This window comes from Esox lucius, chromosome 9 (genome assembly GCF_011004845.1).
Source record: "Esox lucius isolate fEsoLuc1 chromosome 9, fEsoLuc1.pri, whole genome shotgun sequence".
Lineage (NCBI taxonomy): Eukaryota > Metazoa > Chordata > Actinopteri > Esociformes > Esocidae > Esox > Esox lucius.
Genome location: NC_047577.1, coordinates 15,001,520 through 15,023,508, shown reverse-complemented (window position 1 = coordinate 15,023,508; position 21,989 = coordinate 15,001,520). Strand labels below are relative to the sequence as shown.

General features: G+C 43.2%; 1 protein-coding gene across 5 annotated transcripts in view; it reads left to right on the top strand.

Moving 5' to 3' along the window:
- Nucleotides 1-20,431, top strand: part of LOC105012281 (phosphoinositide 3-kinase regulatory subunit 6) — a 37,364-nt gene extending 16,933 nt beyond the window's left edge. For 3 of the 5 annotated variants that reach the window (XM_010872995.3, XM_010872996.3, XM_010872994.4), the window contains exons 2-20: nt 105-199; nt 331-432; nt 3,777-3,868; nt 4,391-4,459; nt 5,299-5,431; nt 5,648-5,717; nt 5,908-6,100; nt 6,767-6,914; nt 8,999-9,097; nt 9,333-9,804; nt 10,381-10,480; nt 10,619-10,741; nt 12,687-12,794; nt 13,126-13,228; nt 13,712-13,791; nt 14,082-14,175; nt 14,450-14,502; nt 16,044-16,150; nt 17,467-20,431. In XM_010872995.3, the coding sequence (XP_010871297.1) occupies nt 139-199; nt 331-432; nt 3,777-3,868; nt 4,391-4,459; nt 5,299-5,431; nt 5,648-5,717; nt 5,908-6,100; nt 6,767-6,914; nt 8,999-9,097; nt 9,333-9,804; nt 10,381-10,480; nt 10,619-10,741; nt 12,687-12,794; nt 13,126-13,228; nt 13,712-13,791; nt 14,082-14,175; nt 14,450-14,502; nt 16,044-16,150; nt 17,467-17,623 (2,364 nt within the window). In that variant the 5' untranslated portion in view covers nt 105-138 and the 3' untranslated portion in view covers nt 17,624-20,431. The remainder of the gene's footprint in view (nt 1-104; nt 200-330; nt 433-3,776; nt 3,869-4,390; nt 4,460-5,298; nt 5,432-5,647; nt 5,718-5,907; nt 6,101-6,766; nt 6,915-8,998; nt 9,098-9,332; nt 9,805-10,380; nt 10,481-10,618; nt 10,742-12,686; nt 12,795-13,125; nt 13,229-13,711; nt 13,792-14,081; nt 14,176-14,449; nt 14,503-16,043; nt 16,151-17,466) is intronic. The other 2 variants (XM_010872997.4, XM_010872998.4) reach the window with 2 other exon arrangements.
- The last annotated feature ends 1,558 nt before the right edge of the window (nt 20,432-21,989 follow it).

The following is a 21,989-nucleotide window of genomic DNA, read 5'->3' as shown; positions in this document are numbered from 1 at the left end:
AAAACTGTGTATACTAGTAACGAATCCCCAGATAAGAGCACGTGTCATGCCACCCATAGATTCCACTAACAGCTTTGAATCTCTCCTTGTCCCGTCCCCCACAGACGCCATGCCGTGACCCCACAATGCCTGTGAGACATGACCAACAGGGCAGCCTGGGATAGCTCGACCAGCCCCCCATGCACCATGGAGCACACAGGTACGACCTTTAAAGAGGGGTGTAATTTCAAGAGGTCACAGGTCAACAGTGGAGCGTGCGGGTATTTTAGTCTTTTTTTTCCATAAAAGCTCTGTAATTCTGACCTTTGACCCTAACCTCTGACCCGCCAGGCAACTCCGCCCCCTTGGCCTCAGAGCCTGACATCTACCGCAGCGTCCAGGCTGTGCTCCGGGAGCTGGAGAGCCGAACCCCCTTTTCATCAGTCAATAAAGGTAGATACGACCTCTGTCCGCCGAATGATATCCTAAAGACCTGGTACGGCCGCAGTTTTTCTCGGTTGCTGAGATACTTTCATTTAAACTGGGGTCATGTTGATTTCCATTTTAATCTAATAAATACACAGTGTTCTTGGTTTGCTTAAGAGTTTTTATTACTTTCATTCACAAAGTCAACGCTTGTCACATTTTCCACAAAAAAGTAACCAGAACTGTACTATAAAATACACTCTACTACTAAAAACATAAAAATCACGTAAAACAAAATTGAAAGAATTCTGTCACAGCTGATACAAGCTAATCCCTTGAATGTGAACCTGCTCTGCACATAAGTACAAATACTTTGCACAACTGTTTAATCAGCAATCAATTCTTACTCATGCATAGAAGAGGTCATTTATGAGTTGCTATTCACAACACTGGAAGGGGAACGGAAGAGGTTTCAGATGTGGAGTGGTGGAGCCGCTCAAATAGGAATACAAAGAAGAAATGTGTGCCACCATTATTGCCCCTGGGGTCAATGATGGCCTCACCATGAGAGTCTGGGAGGCGGTTCCAGTCCATTTCCAGCAGAACAACAGTGGCGTCAATAGTTAGGTACGCTGATGCTTTAGTTCAGAACGCGACCGGAATTCATAAGCCAGAGATCATGCTTCCGCAATGAAAACTGGGGCTGTAAACCGTCTATATTAGCATCATTTCAACTCCTTTTTTTAATGCACACCGACACCTCCTCACTCACTCGCATCGCACAGACACACAGCCGCAAACAAACCCAGCTATCATGGACAGCGCCGACTACCACACCGCGGTCCGCAGTAAGCACCGGAACCCAGAACCCAGGGCAAATATTAGGCTGCGAATCGGAAGGCATGTTAGAATCAAGTCTGCATAAATCGGCCTTTACCTTAGTTCCCTCAGCCCTCATAGCCCTGCAGACCACTGTGTACGTACTGTACATACATAGAATAATACGATGTGGACAGGCCCTTGGCTGTGACTGTCGTAGGTTGTCGCACACACAATGACATGTCCAAATTGAATCACTCCCGCGCATTGGTGATTGTAGTATTTTTTACATGAGGTGTTCATACTGGGGCAGTCACCATTGCAGAGGGGCCACATTTTCTCTGTTCATTTTGTAGAGTCTGCTTTAATGCACAATAACACTAAAGTTCGTTGTCATTTCAAATAACTTTCCATAATTTCATCGGGATTCATAATGCTTCGTACTGCAGGTCCTACAACTTATCACTCAAAATTATCTATGCAAAATGAATGTTATAACAACTGTATGTTAACTTTGCACTCACGGATTTGAGTACCTTGGATCTATTTGTATGCATAGGAAACTTTTCAAAATGGCAGCAGATCACATTGCCACCTGGATTTGTCATATACAGCTCTGGAAATAATTAAGAGACCACTGCAAAATTACCAGTTTCTCTGGTTTTACTATTCATAGGTATGTGTTTGAGTAAAATTAACTACTGACAACATTACTCCCAAATTCCAAATATTTATTTGTAAAAAATTACAACTGGTCAAAATTACCAAAACATTTATGTATTGTTTTCAGACCTCAAATAATGCCAAGAAAACAAATTCACATTTATTTTTCAACAAACGTGTCATGTTTTAACTTAACTCAGAAATCAATATTTGGTGGAATAACCCTGATTTTTTATCATAGCCTTCAGGCATCATGGGATGTTCTCCACCAGTCTGTCATATTGCTGTTGTGTGACTTTATGCCACTCCTGGCACAACAATTCAAGTAGCACGGCTTTGTTTGATGGCTTGTGACCACCCATCTTCCTCTTGATCCAATTCCAGAGGTTTTCAATGTGGTTCAGGTCTGGAGATTGGGTTGACCATGACAGGGTCTTTATCTGGTGGTCTTCCATACACACCTTGATTGATCTGACTCTGTGGCATGGAGCATTGTCCTGCTGGAAAAAACTATTCTCAGAGTTGGGGAACATTGTCAGAGCAGAAGGAAGCAGGTGTTCTTCCAGGATAACCTTGTACTTGGCTTGATTCATGCGTCCTTCACAAAGACAAATCTGCCCGATTCCAGCCTTGCTGAAACATCCCCAGATCATCACCGATCCTCCACCAAATTTCACAGTGGGTGTGAGACACTGTGGCTTGTAAGCTTCTCCAGGTCTCCGTCTAACCATTAGACAACCAGGTGTTGGGCAACATTTTACTCGTCAGAGAAGATGACTTTACTCCATTCCTCTACGGTCCAATCCTTGTGGTCTTTTGCAAACTTCAACCTGGCTCTTCTTTGCTTCTCATTGATGAATGGCTTTTTTCTATCTTTGCACAATTTCAACCATGCCCCTAGGAGCCTGTTTCGAACTTTCCTCGCCATGCACTACACCCCAGCTGCTGTTTGACATTCTTTTTGTAGGTCATTTGATGTCATCCTACAGTTGTTGAGTGACATTCAAATGAGTTGACATCATCTCGGTCAGTGGGCAGTCGTTTTCGCCCTCTGCCAGTCTGTAGCTTTTTTGTCCCAAATGTCTGTTGCTTGACCTTGTTCTTATGAACCGCCGTCTTTGAAATTCTCAGGATGGAAGCAACCTGACACTCAATGTATCCCTCTGCCAGTAAAGCCAGTATTGAACCCTTCTTTTCCTCACTCAAAGCTTTTCTATTCAACTATTTTGTCATGCTGAATAGTTATTTTTTTATTCAAATTACCTTTTGAGGTACTACTTGCACTGTTTTTGCCATCCAACTGGTCCTATTGCAAGAAGATAGTGATGACCACAGCAGTGGTTTTTATACTTTTCCTCGTTAAATTCGATTTGGTTCAGGTAATAACCTAATCAGTACCGCATTATGTAAAATGAGGTGTGCCTGTTTTGGAATTTAACAGACACTGGAATGGAATGGCTGCCATACATGCTGATTTAAGAAAAATTAATTTTTTCCAGAGCTGTATATACAGCCAAAGACTAAAAGAGAATGTGTGTTCACATGCCCGCAAGTATTCTGAAGAACCAGAACCTAAAAATACTGTATTTATTCTTTACTCTGACAGTCATCATTTATTTTTGTGTCTACAAGTCTACAAGTCTACAAGTCCATGTGTAAACCACATGAAATAGTGATGCAATGCACTGACTTTCAACAGTCACACACAACAAATGCATGAATTCACAGGTTGTCAACTGGTCTGTTGATTGTGTAACGGAATTTATGAAAGGCGGCTCTGAGTCAGGCCAGCTGTTTGTGGGGAGTTCTGGTTATGGGGTCAGCAAAGCGTTAGGGCTGTTAAGCATCATGTCTGTGGAAACGCTGAATATGTCTGTTTCTGTCTGAAGGGATGCTGAGATGGACTCTGCACAAGAAGGTCCAGAATAATCCAGCTAACAGTCTCACCCTGGTGAGAGTTGTCATCAAGGAGCTGGAGAAGGTACTTGTGTTGATATATGACACTGAGGATATTCATTATTGTTCATTCCATATTTGGAGTGTATACTTAAGCAATAAGTCACAAGGGGGCTGTGGTATATGACCAAAATACCCATGCTGAGACCTGTTCTTGGGCGTGACGCATCGCAGAGTGCCTGGACATAGCGCTTATGTGTAGTTTATTGGCATTATACCACAGACCTCTGTGCCTTATTGCTTACATATACCATGGCTACCAGCCAATTAATATTAAGTATTCAAAATACCCTGTTAAGAAAGGTGCATCATATTGTGTTGGTGCCTACGAAGTGTGTTACAAGAATGTAAAGACTTATGTTTTCTTGAATGACGTGATAAGACAATCAACTGCTGTTATCGACAATATCCAATTTGTTTCCTGCAACTGTTGCCAAGGAAACATTGCGCCGTGAAACAAGAATGCTGTTTATGACAGACTGGTATTTCATAGAAAAATACTGGATTTCTGAGTAGACAGACATGTTACTGTATCAATCTTTTGCAGGCGGAGAGGTTAGACTGTCGGACACACATTCTCCCTCTGCTTCACACACTAATCTACGCTGTCATACAGGTAGGTTCAGGAACTCCTGTTTCACACGGAAACTCCAAGCATCATAACAACATCTGTGTCGGCAGACCTGGCTAGGAAGGGGATTTCTATTTGGCGACTGGATCATTTCCTGTTGCTGTTTTGATCGTCCCCTCAGATATTCTGTAGTCTTATTTGCTGTTTATCGTCTCTGACGTTTCCTGATCACGTTAGGTCTCTGTGCTGAAGAAGCTTCTTATTTCTTTTTTTTTTTTCTGGTAAAGAGGCTGTTCATGCTGTTGTTGAAGCCATAGGGGTTCTTTACACAGAAGTGGAATGCATTACTGCAAACCCTTTACGATTGACTGATGTATCATAGGGCTGGTACACTGCTGTTTTTACAACGGCAAATGTAACTGGTGGTTTAGTTTGGTTTGAACGACAGCTGTTGCTGACTGACCAGACTGACTGACTGACTGTCCAGACTGACTAACAGACTAACTGACTGACCAGATTGATAAACTGACTGACTGACTGTCCAGACTGACTAACAGACTAACTGACTGACTAACAGACTAACTGACTGACCAGACTGACAAACTGACTGACTGACTGACTGACCAGAGTGACAGACTGACTGACTGACTGTCCAGACTGACTAACAGACTAACTGACTGACTGACCAGACTGACTAACTGACTGACTAAACTGACTAACTGACTGACTAGACTGACCACCCAAACCAGTCCGACAACCAGACTGACTAACAGACTGACCAGACTGACCACCCAAACCAGGCTGACTTACTGACTAGCTGATTGTCTGTCTGACCCGACTAACTGCCTGATCATTCTAACTGTGTGGGTGTTTCTCTGTCTCAGTCGGCGTACCTTCCTGACGACCTGTATAAGCGGGTGTATGACTTCTGTAAAAGGCTGCTGACCATGCCCCAGCCGTACTGCACCGTAGGCCTCAGCTACACCCGACAGATGAAGATGGAACGCCACACCCCAGGTACCAGAACCACCATGCGCCCCCCCCCCCGCGCACTACCCGGTCAGAACATACTGGAAGGCCACCACTGGAATCAAGTTCACCGTTATTATTTAATTGCTATGTAATGGTTGGGATTTACTGATGAACTTCAGGGTTATCGTTTCACTGAGACATGATTGTGTTTGTGTTTGTTGCTGTGGCTGGTTCTTGATTTTGCTACTGTCCGACCCTCAGGAGTGTTGTATCAGAGGATGGTTATATCAGAGCAGAGCCTGAAGAATGACTACCATCCTTTTCAGGAGAGGTGAGAGAACAACCAGTCGTTGTGTTGTATACAGCCTGTGAGGCCAGCGCCGTGGAGAGGGTAAAGAATGGCAGTCTGTTTGGAGACGAAATGTCTTGTAATGGCAGTAGCTCCTGTGTGAGCTGACAACTGTGCAAGCGGTCGAGGATCACCACGAGGCCGTCCTCACCAACCTTTTTTTCCGTTTCAGGGTGTTCGTGTTCGCCGACCCGGACATTTTCTCCGGTCCTTTCGCCGAGTCGCTGAGGGCGGACATTGAGACCTCGTGTTCGGGGGGTTACCTGAACCCCCTGCAGCACATGTGCCTGGTGGTGCAACACTCCATCCAAGCGGCCCTGGGAGGGGAGAAGTGTCATGGCCCTAAATTAGCGCAGACACTGAAGGTCAGTGTGGTTGTGGAGGTGGATTCAGTGTTCATTGCCGTGCATCTTAGGTCACCCGGAACGGTGTGCTGTTTCGCTATGACCTCATCTTCTCTCCGTGTTCGCCCTGTCGCTGAGTGCCGTTGGTATCATAGACACGACCCTTCTTTCAGTTCTTTCGGTCGACATTGTCGGTTTTGACTTTTGTCCTGACACGGAAACAAAAGATTCACTTCTACTTTATAACATGCACATTTTGTTCATTTCGTCGACTCATTTCCAGAGATAGTTACAGTAGTGGAAAATGCTTTCATTTTCATCTTGATTTCATGTTGTATTCAAATGTATTGCATGACCTTGTCTTTTCTTTGGGTTTAGTGAGGTGGCCAGTGCAATGCTTAGTAAATGCAAGCTAAAGAGATATAATCCTATTCATGTTGTTTAGTTGTGTTCTTGCAGGATCTAACAGACGTTTGGCACGTTCTAATATCACACACACACACACACAAACACACACGCACACACACATGCAAATTGGCACTAGGCCTTAAATAACACCCCTCTACTCAAAGGGAAATCTCAAACTCAAACCTCCAGATGTGTTTGTCTTGACACTGGTATATCTATTAATAGTGTGTGTGTGTGTGTGTGTGTGTGTGTGTGTGTGTGTATGTGTGTGTGTTGTAGGACTTGGGCCAGGATGTGGAACCCTATTTCCAGGAAGTGGTGGCCAGCCTGGAGCAGAGTGTGGAGGAGGGCAGCAAGGGGGAAGGGGAGATACTGAGGGGGAGACTGGAACGGCTCTATAACAAAATTCTCACCCAAACCCACTCAGGTACCGCACCCCTGTCAAACTGCTGTTATACCTCACACTGTGTGAACGCTCATAGACGATCAGGCCCAGTTATGTCTGACACCTGGGAAAGTGATGAGCTAGAAGACTGAAGGCAAAATTAGAAATTATTGTAAACAAATGATTGTTCTTTTAAAGACACAAAAGGATTGGCACCTCTGTTAATTGTTTATTTTAACCCTGGACTTTTTTTAAGTTTCTTGTTTTATTGGGCAAGAATGACTGCACTGAGCCTTGTTCTAAGTGGTTTTATGAGATTAGAGAACCCATTGGGAGGGATCTTTGACCCTGTTTCCATACAGAATCCTTCCTGGTTTTTGATATCCTATGTATTCACTTACAGTATCTCACTAAAGTGAGTACACCCCTCACATTTCTGCAAAAATGTGATTATACCTTTTCATGTGACAACACTGAAGAATTGACACTTTTCTACAATGTAAAGTAATGAGTGTACAGCTTTGTATAACAGTTTAAATTTGCTGTCCCGTCAAAATAACCCCACACACAGCCATTTATGTCTAAACCGCTGGCAACAAAATTAAGTAAACCCTAAGTGAAAATGTCCAAATTGGGCCCAATTAGCCATTTTCCCTCCCTGGTGTCATGTGACTCGTTAGTGTTACAAGTTCTCAGGTGTGAATGGGGAATGGTGTTAAATTTGGTGTTATCACTCTCACACTCCCTCATACTGGTCACTGGAAGTTCAACATGGCACCTCATGACAAAGAACTCTCTGAGGAAATAGACGTGTGAGTGCTGCCAGCATTGCTGCAGAGGTTGAAGGGGTGGGGGGTCAGCCTGTCAGTGCTCAGACCATATGCTGCACACTGCATCAAATTGGTCTGCATGGCTGTCATCCCAGAAGGAAGCCTCTTCTAAAGATGATGCAAAAGAAAGCCATATGGGCTTTCAATTAGCTGAAGACAAGCAGACTAAGCACATGGATTACTGGGACCATGTTCTGTGGTCTGATGAGACAAGTGTGTGGGAGCTGCTGTTCATTGAGGGAGCCATGAATGCCAACATGTACTGTGACATACTGAAGCAGAGCATGATCCCCACCCTTCGGAGACTGGGCCGCAGGGCAGTATTCCAACATGATAGCGACCCCAAACACACCTCCAAGACGACCACTGCCTTGCTAAAGAAGCTGAGGGTAAAGGTGATGGACTGGCCAAGCATGTCCCCAGACCTAAACCCTATTGAGCATCTGTGGGGCATCCTCAAATGGAAGGTGGAGGAGCACAAGATCTCAAACATCCACCAGCTCTGTGATGTCGTCATGGAGGAGTGGAAGAGGACTCAAATGGCAACTTGTGAAGCTCTGGGGAACTCCATGCCCAAGAGGGTTAAGGCAGTGCTGGAAAATAATGGTGGCCACACAAAATATTGACACTTTGGGCCCAATTTGGACATTTTCACTTAGGGGTGTACGCCTTGTTGCCAGCGGTTTACACATTAATGTCTGTGTGTTGTGATACTTTGAAGGGACAGCAAATGTACACTGTTATACAAGCTGTACACTCACTACATTACATTGTAGCAAAGTGTCATTTCTTCAGTGTTGTCACATAAAAAGATATAATCAAATATTTGCAAAAATGTGAAGGGTGCACTCACTTTAGTGAGATATATGTACTGTATATACTGCCCTCCCATCTCAAAATCTCAAACTAAAACCTAATGATTCACATGTGGGACTTTTATTGATTCGTAAGAGGGCATTTTATTGATTCAGATCAGGGCCTTTCAGATCGGGGCCTTTTATTGCTTCAGAGGGCCTTTTATTGATTCAGATTCGTTAAATATATCTTTCATGATGTATCTGTCTGTCAGTTATAAGTCCGGTTTTTATTTCAGAGCCTGGTGTACAGTATATTCATTTTCCTTACCAAAGTAACTCCCCCTTTAAATGGAGACAGAACATTGTCTGTCTCCGTGTTTTCAGGGAGCGGTGAGACTGTAGAGACTGATTTGGTGCGGGGTGCAATGGATCTGGGAAATAAGGTGTGGGGGGGTGTCGCTGGGTGTCATTGTGACGGTTTGGGCTCTTCCTGGTTTAGATCCATTGTCCTCTGGCGGCTGGAGGGGATCCCTGTGTGACACGCCGCTTCCCAACCCGGAGATGAGCTTCCACCTGTGGCAGGACGATGAGGAAATCTGTGAGTGGCCGTCTCTGTTGTTGACATATCGGCCGGTGGGATCTCACCCACACATCAATGGCTCGCCCATACCCTTGTTTGGGGCTCACGTTCACAAAACACGTGCGTTGCGCGTTTGCGTCTATTTCAAAAGACTGTTGCGTGTTCGGTGTCGCTGCTGCACGCGTGGAGTCCATACACTGTACGTTCCGAAAATACACGCATCCACGGAATTCTTTTCTTTCCGCCCTGGCAGGGAAGGAGCTGGCCAAGTGCGTCCGCTCCAGCTCCATGTCGCTGACCCTCAGCCAAGACCAGGAGGCCGACTTCGACCTGGTCGACCTCCCGGCCGACCTCACCCCCTCCTCCGCCATGCCCCGCCACTCCGTGATGTCCACCGACAGCGGCATCGAGAGGGACCTCCCGCCCGGGGCCGAGCCGTCGCCCACGGAGTCCCCCGGCGGAACCGGGGAGGGCGAGGCGAGGTTGAGCCGTCGGGGGGGCATTAAGATGAGGCCGTCAGTCGCGGACAACATGGCCCTGATGCAGGAGTCCCTGGAGGAGAGCGGGAGCCCGGTCGGAGGAGGGAGCGCTAGCCTGCAGAGGAGGGCGGGCTGCGGCGGGACGATGTTGTTCGCCAAGCAGCAGAAGCACTTCACGGCCCGCATTGTGGTGATGGGGGACGACAGGGTGCTGGGAAGGCTGGCCAAGGCCTTCTATTTCCTCAGGTGAGCGTGGGGCATCGTGGGTAATGCACCCTGGGAACGCATACGGTTGTGGATTTTGGATGCGTCGAGGGGTGTGAGGGTGGTTTAACACACCATCCATGCTACAATGAGAAACTGTCCAAAATGTCTGATATGTCGTCATCCCTCATCTACCCGTCGCTGCCTTTCTTCGTGAGGATTTCAGAAAAGCTCCCCAGTCTTTGTAATTCCTCCCTGAAATGCGATACTTGTGACCTTGGGTGTTCCAGTGGTCTATACTGCAGCTTCTGTTAAACATGTGCTATTTACAGATCCCTTATATTCTCTGCAAACCCTGGCCCACCTGGAACCCAGGTTCTGACCCACAGACCTAGAACCCCTGCTGTTTATGATGCTGTTAATGGGTCAGAAACAAAATCGCTAAATGTCAGCTGTCCATGTTAGGTCCTTTGCATTTCCGGGCTCTAATTAAAGTTGAAATGAAACTATGACACATTTACACATCAGAAATAAATGTTAGTCATAAACTTCTAATGAATCCAAGAGGCGTGAATACATTGTTGGTGACTGGTATTAAACGGTGATTTCCCTTTGCAGAAAAAGGGAAGCGCGGCGTCTGTTTCTGACAATGAAAGTCAACCTCCAGTTTTACTACATCCCTGTCTGTGAGGATCTCAGCCCCAGTTCTCCTGTCCACGTAAGACCCCCACCCGATGCTTATGAAACTGCAGATTATCTTATTAACCAACAGTTTAACATTTTACATCCTGTCAGGGGATGATAAAATTACAGATTTTCTATAATGTAAAAATCCCTATACCTGTCCCGTTTTCAGGAAAACCTCTCCCCAACCCGGGATAATCTATGTGCCGTAGGTTCTTACTTGGGAATGGTAGATCCATGGTACGAGTGCAACGTCAAGAGTTTGGGCTCCATGATTCCCAAACTGGCTAAAATGGTACAGTAACTGTTATGAACACATCAGAGAGTATTTTGGTTGCCTTTCAAATACATTTTATCATTTTGATTGAGCGTGCCTGGAACTCTATAGATGGACTTCCGTCAGCCCGGCAAGTTTCATCAACTACAGATTTCACAATTCTAAAAGTGAAAAAATACTACTAGGTACTATTACATTGTTAAATGTGGGATTATGTAGCCTGTGGTTTGTGTAAAAAGTATAATTAAATTCCTGTTTGCACGCTGTTATGCAACTTGTGTGATAAGCGAAACAACAGGAAATGACACAAAACTGTCCTTCCACCATAATTACCTTGAACAGTATTACTTCCACCAATTTGAATAGTGTTACTTGGCATTAATCTTAACACGTGCTCTGTACATACACATGTATATGTAGACATACAACCGACAGTACCCAATCACCAAAAATGAGACGAGCCGGTGACCTGTGTGACTCATATCCACCACTCTCAACACCAGGGTGGCTGCCTGTGGGGAATGGACTTGCCGAATTGTGGGCATGTTGTTATGAAAACGGCACCGCTCGTTGGCGATGCCTGAATTTCTTCGCCAAGCTACACAGGGGCAGCGTCCCCAGTCTGAACAGGCATGGCGCATGGCCGGATAAGAGACGGTCGATGGCCCGGAGGGTTCCCGTGTGTGGAACACACCATGTAGGCTTCTCGTAGCCCGGGAGCCCGTCCAGCATGCATCTCCCTCTCCTCAGGCCGAAGCCTTTTGGGAGCAGGGCATTTGGGGAGATCATCTCATTTATTAGCCGCTGTGTGTCTCACTCCAATCTTGACAATTTCAAAGCTGTTGGATGAAGTCGGCCGTGGCACAAACATCTTCCAGGACTTCTGCAGGCCCACCTATTACATACCATTTGGCTTTGAGGATTACAACTCCTACTCAGTTTAGCAGATTGAAGGCATTTCCTGATAGCTTTCAGCTCATTCGTGAAATCAGGATAAAGGGGAATACACATTATGTCTAGCCTATCTCTATTCAAATCATCCTTAAAACTGCATGCATAATTCAAGCAACTAGGTTGTGATACTTCAACCATTTCGGTGCTTTTTGATGGGTGTTATTTTACAGTTGCAGACAATTACTATAAACAGGGTTGACCGTAACATGGTTGACCAAAACAACCATGAAGTGGACTGTCATGTATATCCTGAGTGATCGGAGTGCTCAAAAAGAAACTTAATATCTCGCTACAAATGAGAAATTGAGGGCAAGTGGTGAGACAGCCTTAGCTGAGATTGAACTGTGCTTCTTGCCTCAAGAGGATGTGCTCATAACCTTCTTTCACCACATAATACATCCGCCCCCTCCACCAGCCACGAGGTTCCTTCTTGACTTTAATCTGTTACATTCTTTAACAACGGAATACATTCAACTCTGTGAGAAAATGATCGTCCGGGCCAACTCTGTAACAGCGGTTATTATTCTTAGCATCGATTTGTTTTCCATCGTAGTGGTTGAATCCGTTATTTAGAATATTTGAAATTGCCTTGTGAAATGGCCAATGGAATCCTGTTGTGTGCTATGGGAAGTAGCCATTAAATGCCAGCTTCCCAAATAAGGGTGAAACAGGATTGTCGGACATGCTGAAAATGCACGTCTTTATTCATAAAAAGACAAAAAATTAAGAAATACCCTTGAATGAGTAGGTGCGTACTAACCTTTGACATGTAATGTATATACAAATATAAGGTTATACACTATATATAAAATTATCTGTATTAGATCAGGAAACCTATATTAGAGGGCACCTTGTTTAATACAGGCTTTTAAGGCGCAGTATTACTATCGTCTACACTAAAATTATATTCTATTATGAACCCGACCCCATTTATTATACTTAATACATACATAGCCCCGTTTCTAACATGATACTATTTCTCATGCCAGCATAATTCTCTCTCTTTCAGTCCAACAGCAGCAAGACGACAGAGCCCAGCCCCTTCCTGTCTGATGTCATTTCCTACTACGTGCGGACTGGTCTGCAGCCTGTTTACTTCACTGTCTACTCTGTCAAGGTTGGCCCTGCAAACAGACTGATAAATGCTGCGAAGCGGATGTAGTTATTGCCTCAGTCAAACACTGTCGTGTCCTGGAATACACTTTGACACTTACACTTGCTCAGTAGTTATATTATTTTCCCTGTTTGTTGCACTGCAGCTTTTTTTCGATGAGGACAATACAAGTCAGAATATGACTACAAGCCTTTTCGTATGGCTTTAAACCTCAAGTATGTTCATGACTAGTTTTCTCACCAGTGGGCCCATAACACCAAAACATGTATAAGCAACTGTCTGATTGTAATCCTTGGTGTATGTTTCTCATTTCCGGGCCATTGCTTGGTTGTAGATCTCCTTCACCAAGCTAAACAAGGACCCGGTGGACGATGTGTTTTTGTCTTCCTTAGATCTGGACTTCCCTGACTTCAGACAGTCAACAGCTTTTTTGAAAGGTAAAGATTTGCCGGGGAACACAGTTCGCTACCATTCACTATTTTCTGCATTGAAATTGAATTATAAGGGATAGAATTTTGTGACTAAATTATAGTGTGTGTTGTTCTGTGTACAGAAACGTCCCTGTTTAGATTATCTCCCTGTAGATTGCTCTCTGATAACCACAGGAATGTTTACAATGACCATATGGCATGGGGTTTACTGTCTTAGAAACATGATATTTGCTAGGTAGACATGCCCTTCATTGTATATATCAGCTTGTAACTAGAATTACCGTGAGAAGAGATTGGACATTTGTTGAAATAGGACAACTCTGCAGCATTAATCCAATAAATACAGAATGCATTTTCTCTCTTGTTTTTTCTGTTATTTTACCACTATACGTAACTGCTAATTTATAACGTGTGTGTGTTAGTGTGTGCAGTATCCATGTGTGTGTGTGTATGAAAACAGTCTGATCATGTCTGCTTTCCTTGTCGTAGACATCAAGCATAAGAAGAACACTGCAGAACCATGTGGTGCTGTCATCTCTGTGAACTACAAAAAGGTCCAGTTCAACCAGGTTTCATGATCATGTCATCACCATGAGGGTTTACAAGTCCCCTATAATGTTTAATATATATTAATATATATAGGCCCTACATATTAGCAGCATTTAATCTTTCACTCGAATGTAAAAGTGCGGTTGTCAGCTATGAAAAGGGCTATCTATTTATTACTTTAGTTCCTTTTTTTAAGTGATGTAATTTTGTTTCCCGAGAACATACAATTGGTGTTTGACATTTATTAAAAAATATTCTCTGCCTGATCCATGGATATGACTTCTAAATCTACAGTGTCTCATCTCTCCAGCAGATGTTGTTGAGTGGCAGAGACGTCGACAAGGGAATGTCAGTCAGAACATCAGGTGCCCAGATTAGTGCCATCCCCACAAATGAAACTGAAGGTACAGGGCGTTCGGTATCACACCTTCTACTCATTGTTCATGATATTACTCAGATGTGCAATTCATGTTTCTAATTGATGGATGAATTTATATTGACATTAGTTGTAGTCATTTATATGCATTTCTAGCAGTTGTGGAATCAAGTATTGAACATTTTTATGTAGCATTCATAGTGAAACCAATGTTAGGAAGATAGATCGGTCAGACAGTACTCATTTCTCTTAAACTTTATGTGTATATTAAAGCATTGTCTTTTATTCTCTGCTATCCCCAGATCTGAATTGTCTTACTGTAGCTTTCAATGAAACTAAACTCAAGAACAACATGGTAAGATATACAATTTTAACATACCAGTTATTAGATAAATATATTGGATATGGTCTTACTTAATTCTTTCGGTGTCTTAAGACACGAAAGACCTCCTAAAGAGGGCTACTTTGGGCGATTTATGGACTCCTTGGTTACAGCACAGGTCAGGCCACATTCTTTCATATCCAAGGTGACAAAACTAACCAACAAAATTCGTGACACAGTCAGCCAGTTCCTGGAATGTAAGCCGGCAATCTAAACTCCCACTGTATCAATTTCAACCCTGTTCCATGGTTATTATTATTTCAGGTTTTTCATTTCATTTTAGTTTTGGTTCGTTTTTAGAATGTCCTTTTAAGTTTAGTTTTGCGATGAACTCAAGTTATTCACTTTCATTTTAGATTTTTCTTTATATATTTGGGGAAAATATTTCTAATCCTGTGTAATGTTTGTAGTTGATCTATGCATGGTAAATAGGAACGTACTAAGAATCCCACACTTTTCTGGAACGCTTGCGGTCGGCGGCCGACATGCTTGATATTTTCGTGTCGTCACATCTGTGAATGCAACTGTTTCCTCTGGGATGTGTAGGCCTAGTTCCTTAGTCACAGCCTGTAGTTGGAGAACCCAACGTTCTTCACCTGTTCTTCTTCTAAACAAAAAGTATTCATGATGGTAATTTAGATTTTTATTTTAGTTTGTTTTGCAACTGGGCATTTCTGATTTAGTTTAATATAAAACAAAATCAGCAATTCTGGTTACGAATTAATTCATTTTGTTTCAGTTTTAGTTTGAGTATATGATTTTGACCTTGCCCTGTTCATATCCTTATTTGTTGTTACTTGTCTTCTTTGTTGTCACTTGTCATCTCATTGGGTCATCATGGCTTTGTCCTCTGTTGGGTGTCAAGTGTATGGCAACAACAGGGTTAGATTCTAATGGCGGTCACTCTTCATACATTTATCATCCATCTGTGTTGGGGTTCTTTACTATCAGGGTCAAGGTGGTTGGGCCTATTGGTGGAGTTTGGTTCAGATGATTCTATTGGGCCAATCTATCTCCAGGATTCTTTGGAGTGCTTTGTTTTGTAATGTGTTTATGATGTCTTTTTAAGGTATTTTTTCCAACATCCAACATTCCGGATCACATGTTGGAGAACCATATATGAACTTTTTGAGAGATTCGTTAGGCAAAATTATCTGGCAACCTAGGTGTTTCTTTAAACACATCCTAGACAACCACAGATGCCACCTCCTGCTGTTTTGATGTCATTTAACACTGAGTTTGCTGTGGAATGGCAGCTTCAAACCCTCTACAGCTCCGGATAAAATTAAGAGACCACTGCACCTTTTTCTTTCCTTTCCAAAAAAGTTGAAAAGGAAAGTTTTGAGTGAGGAAGGGAGGCGTTCAATTTGCAGTGGTCTCTTAATTTTAACACTTTTGTTACTCACTCAAAAACGTCCTTTTCGACTTTTTTGTAAACGAAAGAAAAAGGTGCCAGGCCTGGTGGTCAGTTCAGTCATGAAAGGCAAACCTAAAGTGTGTACTTCAATTGACAGGACTCCAAGATCCGGACCTGTAACATTAAGATCAGGACCTTGGAGATGAAAAGCTTTACTGTGACCTTAGACAAGGACTCTAAAAGGACCTTCAAAGACGTACAGAGGTAAGACTCCTTGTTTGAGCTTTGGCCCACAGTAGGTAGCGTAAGGGGTGAAGTCACAGAGAATGGAGGTTGTTTTATTCAAGCGAACAGAAGTGGTAGCGGAGGAGGTGAGGAAGTAATACAACTCAAAAGACCATGAAACGACGTTGCCTCTGGTGCGGTTCCCTGGTGGCGGTTCGGGAGGAACGGCTGCTGAAGATTGTAGCACCAAGGTCTTTCCAGCTATCTTCTCCTGGCCAGCTTCCTTGTTCTTCCCCGGGTTCCTGATTGTAGGGGCAGAACAGCTTTAAGTGCAGCATGGCTCGGCATGGCTGAGCAGCTCCTCGGGAGCCTGTATACCTCCCTTGACGAAGTAACGATTAGAGGCATCTATGCAGGGGCATCTGCGGAGGCCTCTGCTGGCTGCCTCCAGAAGGTTCCAGAAGATGAAAACTTCCTTTGCCGGCGTCGGTGCGATGCTGATACAGCGAGCAGGGGAAGGTTCACCTCACATTAGCTAGCCTGTAAATGAAAGCAGGTCACACAGTGGTTTGGTGGGTGGATCCTGTTACCAGAAGTTAAGGCTGCTGTTTGATAAGCACAGTGTTAGTGAAAGGTCATTGGAAATGCCCTGGTTAGGGTCTAAATGTTTTTGGTTAAAGGGGCACTGTGTAATATCCTGCCTACAATAACATGTCTTATCTCCTCCTCGTCTTCCCTTACCGAACGAGACCAGTATAGTGTTAGCTAGTCCAGGGTGGGAAGGATAGTACTACAAGTGTTAAAAGCGAGTATAAGGACATTACAAGTCAACGCAAACTGACCTGCTAAAAAGTTCAAATGGGGAATATCTCCAACACTTGGTTCAGTTTTTTTTTTCCAACATCCAACATTCCGGATCACATGTTGGAGAACCATATATGAACTTTTTGAGAGATTCGTTAGGCAAAATTATCTGGCAACCTAGGTGTTTCTTTAAACACATCCTAGACAATCACAGATGCCACCTCCTGCTGTTTTGATGTCATGTAACACTGAGTTTGCTGTGGAATGGCAGCTTCAAACCCTCTACAGCTCTGGAAAAAATTAAGAGATCATTAAATCTTTGAACAACTAATGAACAACATCTAAGTCATTGGTCTCCAGCCCCATTTCTGTTGAGCCACTGTACCCTAAACTAGCATATCTGATCAAATAATTAACTGGATACGATACATTTGGTTAGTTAACTTGAGGTTGAAGATCAAAAAATAAAATACAGGGTAGTTATCCAGGAAGAGGGTTGGAGATGATTGATCTGACTGAACATTTTCTCTATGAACTTTTTCCATTTCCAGCATTGAGATCGCACCCTGTCTTGATCCTGGGTACTGTGTCCAGAAGACAATGAGGTCCAAGTTCAGTTTGGGGGAGGAGAAGGATGCAGGCCTCAGCATATACATGAACAAAGGATTCCCTCTACCAATCAACACCTTCGCCGGTATCATTAACTGACCCTACAACTCATGTGGATTATACAACGTCTGAAGGGTTGAGGCCGGCCACATTGTATGTCCATCAGTGATGGGCACAGCACTCACAACTGATCCCCAGGTTTACCTTAAGGCGATGTGGAAAGGAACCTGAGTGGCAGCTAAGGCCAATGCAAGGTTATTTACCTCAACTAAAAACAAACACACCTGGGACATGATGGACCTCATTCCATTCTGCTTGCGATTTTTTGTTGCTGTTGCAATACACTGTTTTGGTCAAAGTGTGGTTGAGGCTAAAATCTTCCTTGTTGAAAAGAATAGATCTTTTATTTGTGATTTTAGTTTACTTCCTGAACTGACACCGGTCCTGGTGCATGTTTATGTATTTCAGTTTTTTGTAACATAATTCCCAGACACTTACACCCAAATGAGTGGATGGTCTTGTGGAATCAATCCTTAGCTTTATTAGCCAATTACAACATTGTGACAAAATCCCGACACTATAGTCATTGGTTTTAATTGGCTGAGTTAACAAACCGATTATCTCACAACAACGTCCCCCACATGTTGTGCACCCTATCACCAATTGATACGTTGCTGTGGTCACTCCCACTGAGAGTGGTCACTCCCACTAAAATTAAGAACCAATTGGTGTTAAACACAAGGGCTCAGAGAGTGGAGTTTAGACAGCAGAGGATTATTGACAGGCCTTAACTCAGTGGTCTAGCTTGGACCAGACAGCGTGGGTTCAAAACATGGTTGGTCAGAAGAGCAGCCCCCTTGTCCCACCTTGTAAGGCAAGTCCTCTTTTTGATGTCAGGATCGGGGGTCTTTTCCATTGCACTCTGTACAGTTCTGGAGTTAACTTAAACACCAGTAGGAGCTAAGCCCAACCCGGCTTGTCATGTAGATACACTACCAACTTCTCTTTGTGTCCCAGTCCTGAATCGCCCTGGATGTGACGTTTTTATGACCAAGCTTGCCTGAGGAACAGTTCCAAGGTAGTTTAATGATGACTTGCAGATTTATTGTTTATGGTACGGCAAGTGTGACCATTATCTTTTATTAACATTTTTATTATCAAAACTGTCTTGGTGAACTAACAGCTCAAGCTCTCGAAGTGGTAACTCAAAGAATTAATCAGTACAATTTAGAAGAGTGCCACAGAGGAAACGGCACAGCGCCACTGTAAACGCAGTGCTCCTACCCCCATACCAGAGCTACTCATTGCATTGGATTCACACACTTGTTGAGTCATTAGATTGTCCAAGTCCAGAGGTGTTTTTATTATTACTCCTGAGACACCCTTGTTTTGTTGGTGTGGGATAAAAGACTTTTGTTCACGAGTGCTATGTGCGTGTGTATTTGAGAGGATGTGTTTGACAGAGGGAGCAGTTTATATGTATGGAACGCGGAAAACTAAATGTTAATGTAGTTTTGTAGGGCTTTCCCTGTGCCGCCACGACAACATGCAGATCATTACTATTTTATTCCTGACAAGTCACCTGTAGGGCCTTTGAATATGAGCAAATCGGATTTTGTTTAATGTAGCCTATTCTGTTATACAGGGAAGTGGAACTTTAAATTCCATGCGTGGCGGAGGAGTTTCAGGAACAGGCTTTCGTGTGTTTTTAGAATGTTGTTGAGAACTGGAACAGGTGTCCTTGGGGACGGGATAAACAGAACGCTGACGGCTGTGGGTTTAAAGATTCTTGCCATGGCGCCCTTTTGTCAGAAACAATTTGGCATTGTGACAACGATACCCTGTAAATAAGCCCATTTCCTGTCACTTAATTCCTGTGTGTTACCGTCCTCACCACGTCCTCACCACGTCTTCTGCACTTTCAAGGTACATATTTCTTGTGAAAGTAGATAAAACGTACAGGTTATAAACACTTTGGTAGGTGTTGGTGTGGTTAAACAAGTCTGCCTTCAAGTTGTATGGTGGAATAATGTCAAAATCTGTTGTAAATGTTGTTTTTAAAAAGCCCACTAAATGTGTGTGCGCGCGCGCGCGCGCGTGTGTGTGTGCGCGCGCGCGCGTGTGTGTGTGTACATACACGCATATATACAAATGAATATATTTAATATACCTGATTGAAGAACTATAAGAAAGGCAAGATAATGATTGTCTCCGTAAACCCTCGACCCTCAGGCCAGTAGCCCTGAGAGGCGTCATCTGTGCCATGCGGACGTGGTACATTTGATTTATAATCCGTGTGACCAAAGTTAGTTTTATCAGTGGCCATAATTGCTCTCTGTGAGTAAACGGAAGAAGAGGTGAGGTATTTCTGTCATATTCAAAAGGGCGGGTTTTGTGAAAATAGGGTTGCGTTTTGAGCTGTCCTGTAGTCAGAAAGGCATGTTGGTACATAAGGCACATACACCAAGAGCATTCAGTACAACAGTAATGACACACGCTAAAAATACCTTTGCAGAGGCTCCAGACAACATACGATGTACAGACTTGGGGGTGGGGGTTGTGTCGTTTTGTGCTTTTGGCTGTTGAGAGTGGTGCAATATCCTGTGTGGTTGGCTATTACCATATTAAGAGGTATACAGTCTAAGGAAGGTTATTCGTATAGCTTCTAGAGGTTTTCAAAGGTCTTCACATCTGCCTGGAAGTTGACAGAAAGTGGTCACGGCAGATACAATGTGTGATTTATAATAAGTCACAAGGGGATGGGGAAGAGCTAACATAAATGCTCACCAACAACTATGTACTTAGATGATAGACAGATCCCGACACATACACACACACACACAGACCGACCGACAGACCCATACACACGCACGCACACACAGACAGACATACTGACAGACCCCTACACACACAGACACAGACACACACAGACAGACATACTGACAGACCCCTACACACACAGACACAGACACACACAGAGAGACAGACAGACCCCTACACACACACACACACACAGAAAGACTCCGACATACACACAGACAAACACACACACACACCAACCATGCAAAACACAGATACACAGACATCTGAGACCACTACTATAAAAGCCATTAAAATCATTCAAGTCTCTAACATACAGCTGGACATGTTTTTTTATTTTTTATTTAATAATGATTTTAATGAACGTAAATGTACCTTCATTGGATTCTGGGGTCTTATTTTAATGTTGTAATAAATGATTAATAAACCTATTTGCACACTAGTTTTTAAGATTCTTGTAAGATAAGAAATTGGAGCTTGGTATCATTATAATTACTTTGTGTAAATACATGTGTTTTATGTAATGACTGTATATTTTATATTAAAAAGACACATTATTTGAATCTGTTGACTTTTTTTTTTTGTGTTCCTTAGTCAGGCATTGTACAGTATTGCAGCTGGTAGGGGGTGCTATGTTGCCCTCCTTAATTATTGGATCAGTGAGGCATCTTTGGGGATCCAATACTACTGAAGTTTTGATTTTTTTTTTAAATGTCTATATAGGGTTAATTTAGAGATCAGTGTTATTCAAATATGGCCCTTCAAGTCAGGTGCATTTTTTTTCTGTCAACACTCTAATCAGGGACTTATTGAGAGCTGGGACGCCAGGCTTGTGCAATTAATCATGAGGTAGAATAGAAAGGCCCTGACTAGGTGGTTGCTGTGGAAGAATAGAATGGAATCGGCTTTGAGGGCCAGATGTGAATGCAACTTAGATTTTATTTGAGGGTATTTGTGTACATGTTGGTGTGAGTGTTTAAAACTGACAACACTTTTTGTAGATTGTACCCCTATTTCAGGGAACCTGATATTTTGGGACATTGGACTTGACTGGTGTTTATGGTTAATACGGTCTGTTTAAAACATGGCGCCAGATTACAGTGCCTAAAATAGCCTGCCGAACTCTGGAAAAAGGATCTCGTCGACAGATGAGAAAAAGATTAACATGTAAAAGAATGATAGCAAGACAAAAAAGGTTTTTCATCTTACAACTGTGTTGAAAGGGGTGTTATAGACTGGTCATGCATTGCTGTCAAATGGATCTGGCTCATTTGCCTTCATTGATGATGTAACTTCAGAAGGCAGCCTTAGAATGAATTTATAAGTGCTAAAATACCAGCAAATACCTCAAATCTCATTGGACAGCATTTAATCCTGCAGAAGACAATGACTCTAAGTATGCTGCCTTAGCAACCTTTTTTTCAAGGCCAAAAAGTGGAATGTTTTTTAACTGGCAGAGCCATTCTCCAGATTTAAAAGAAATTTAATTTATTTCATTTACACAGATAAAGAAATTGAATTTAGATTATAACATCGTAATGTTAATCATTCAAATCCAAACGCTCAGATAATTCAGTAGAGCCTAAATAAATGTGGCTTCACTTTCCCTGTGTTATGGAAGGCACTACAGCATGTGACAAGAATT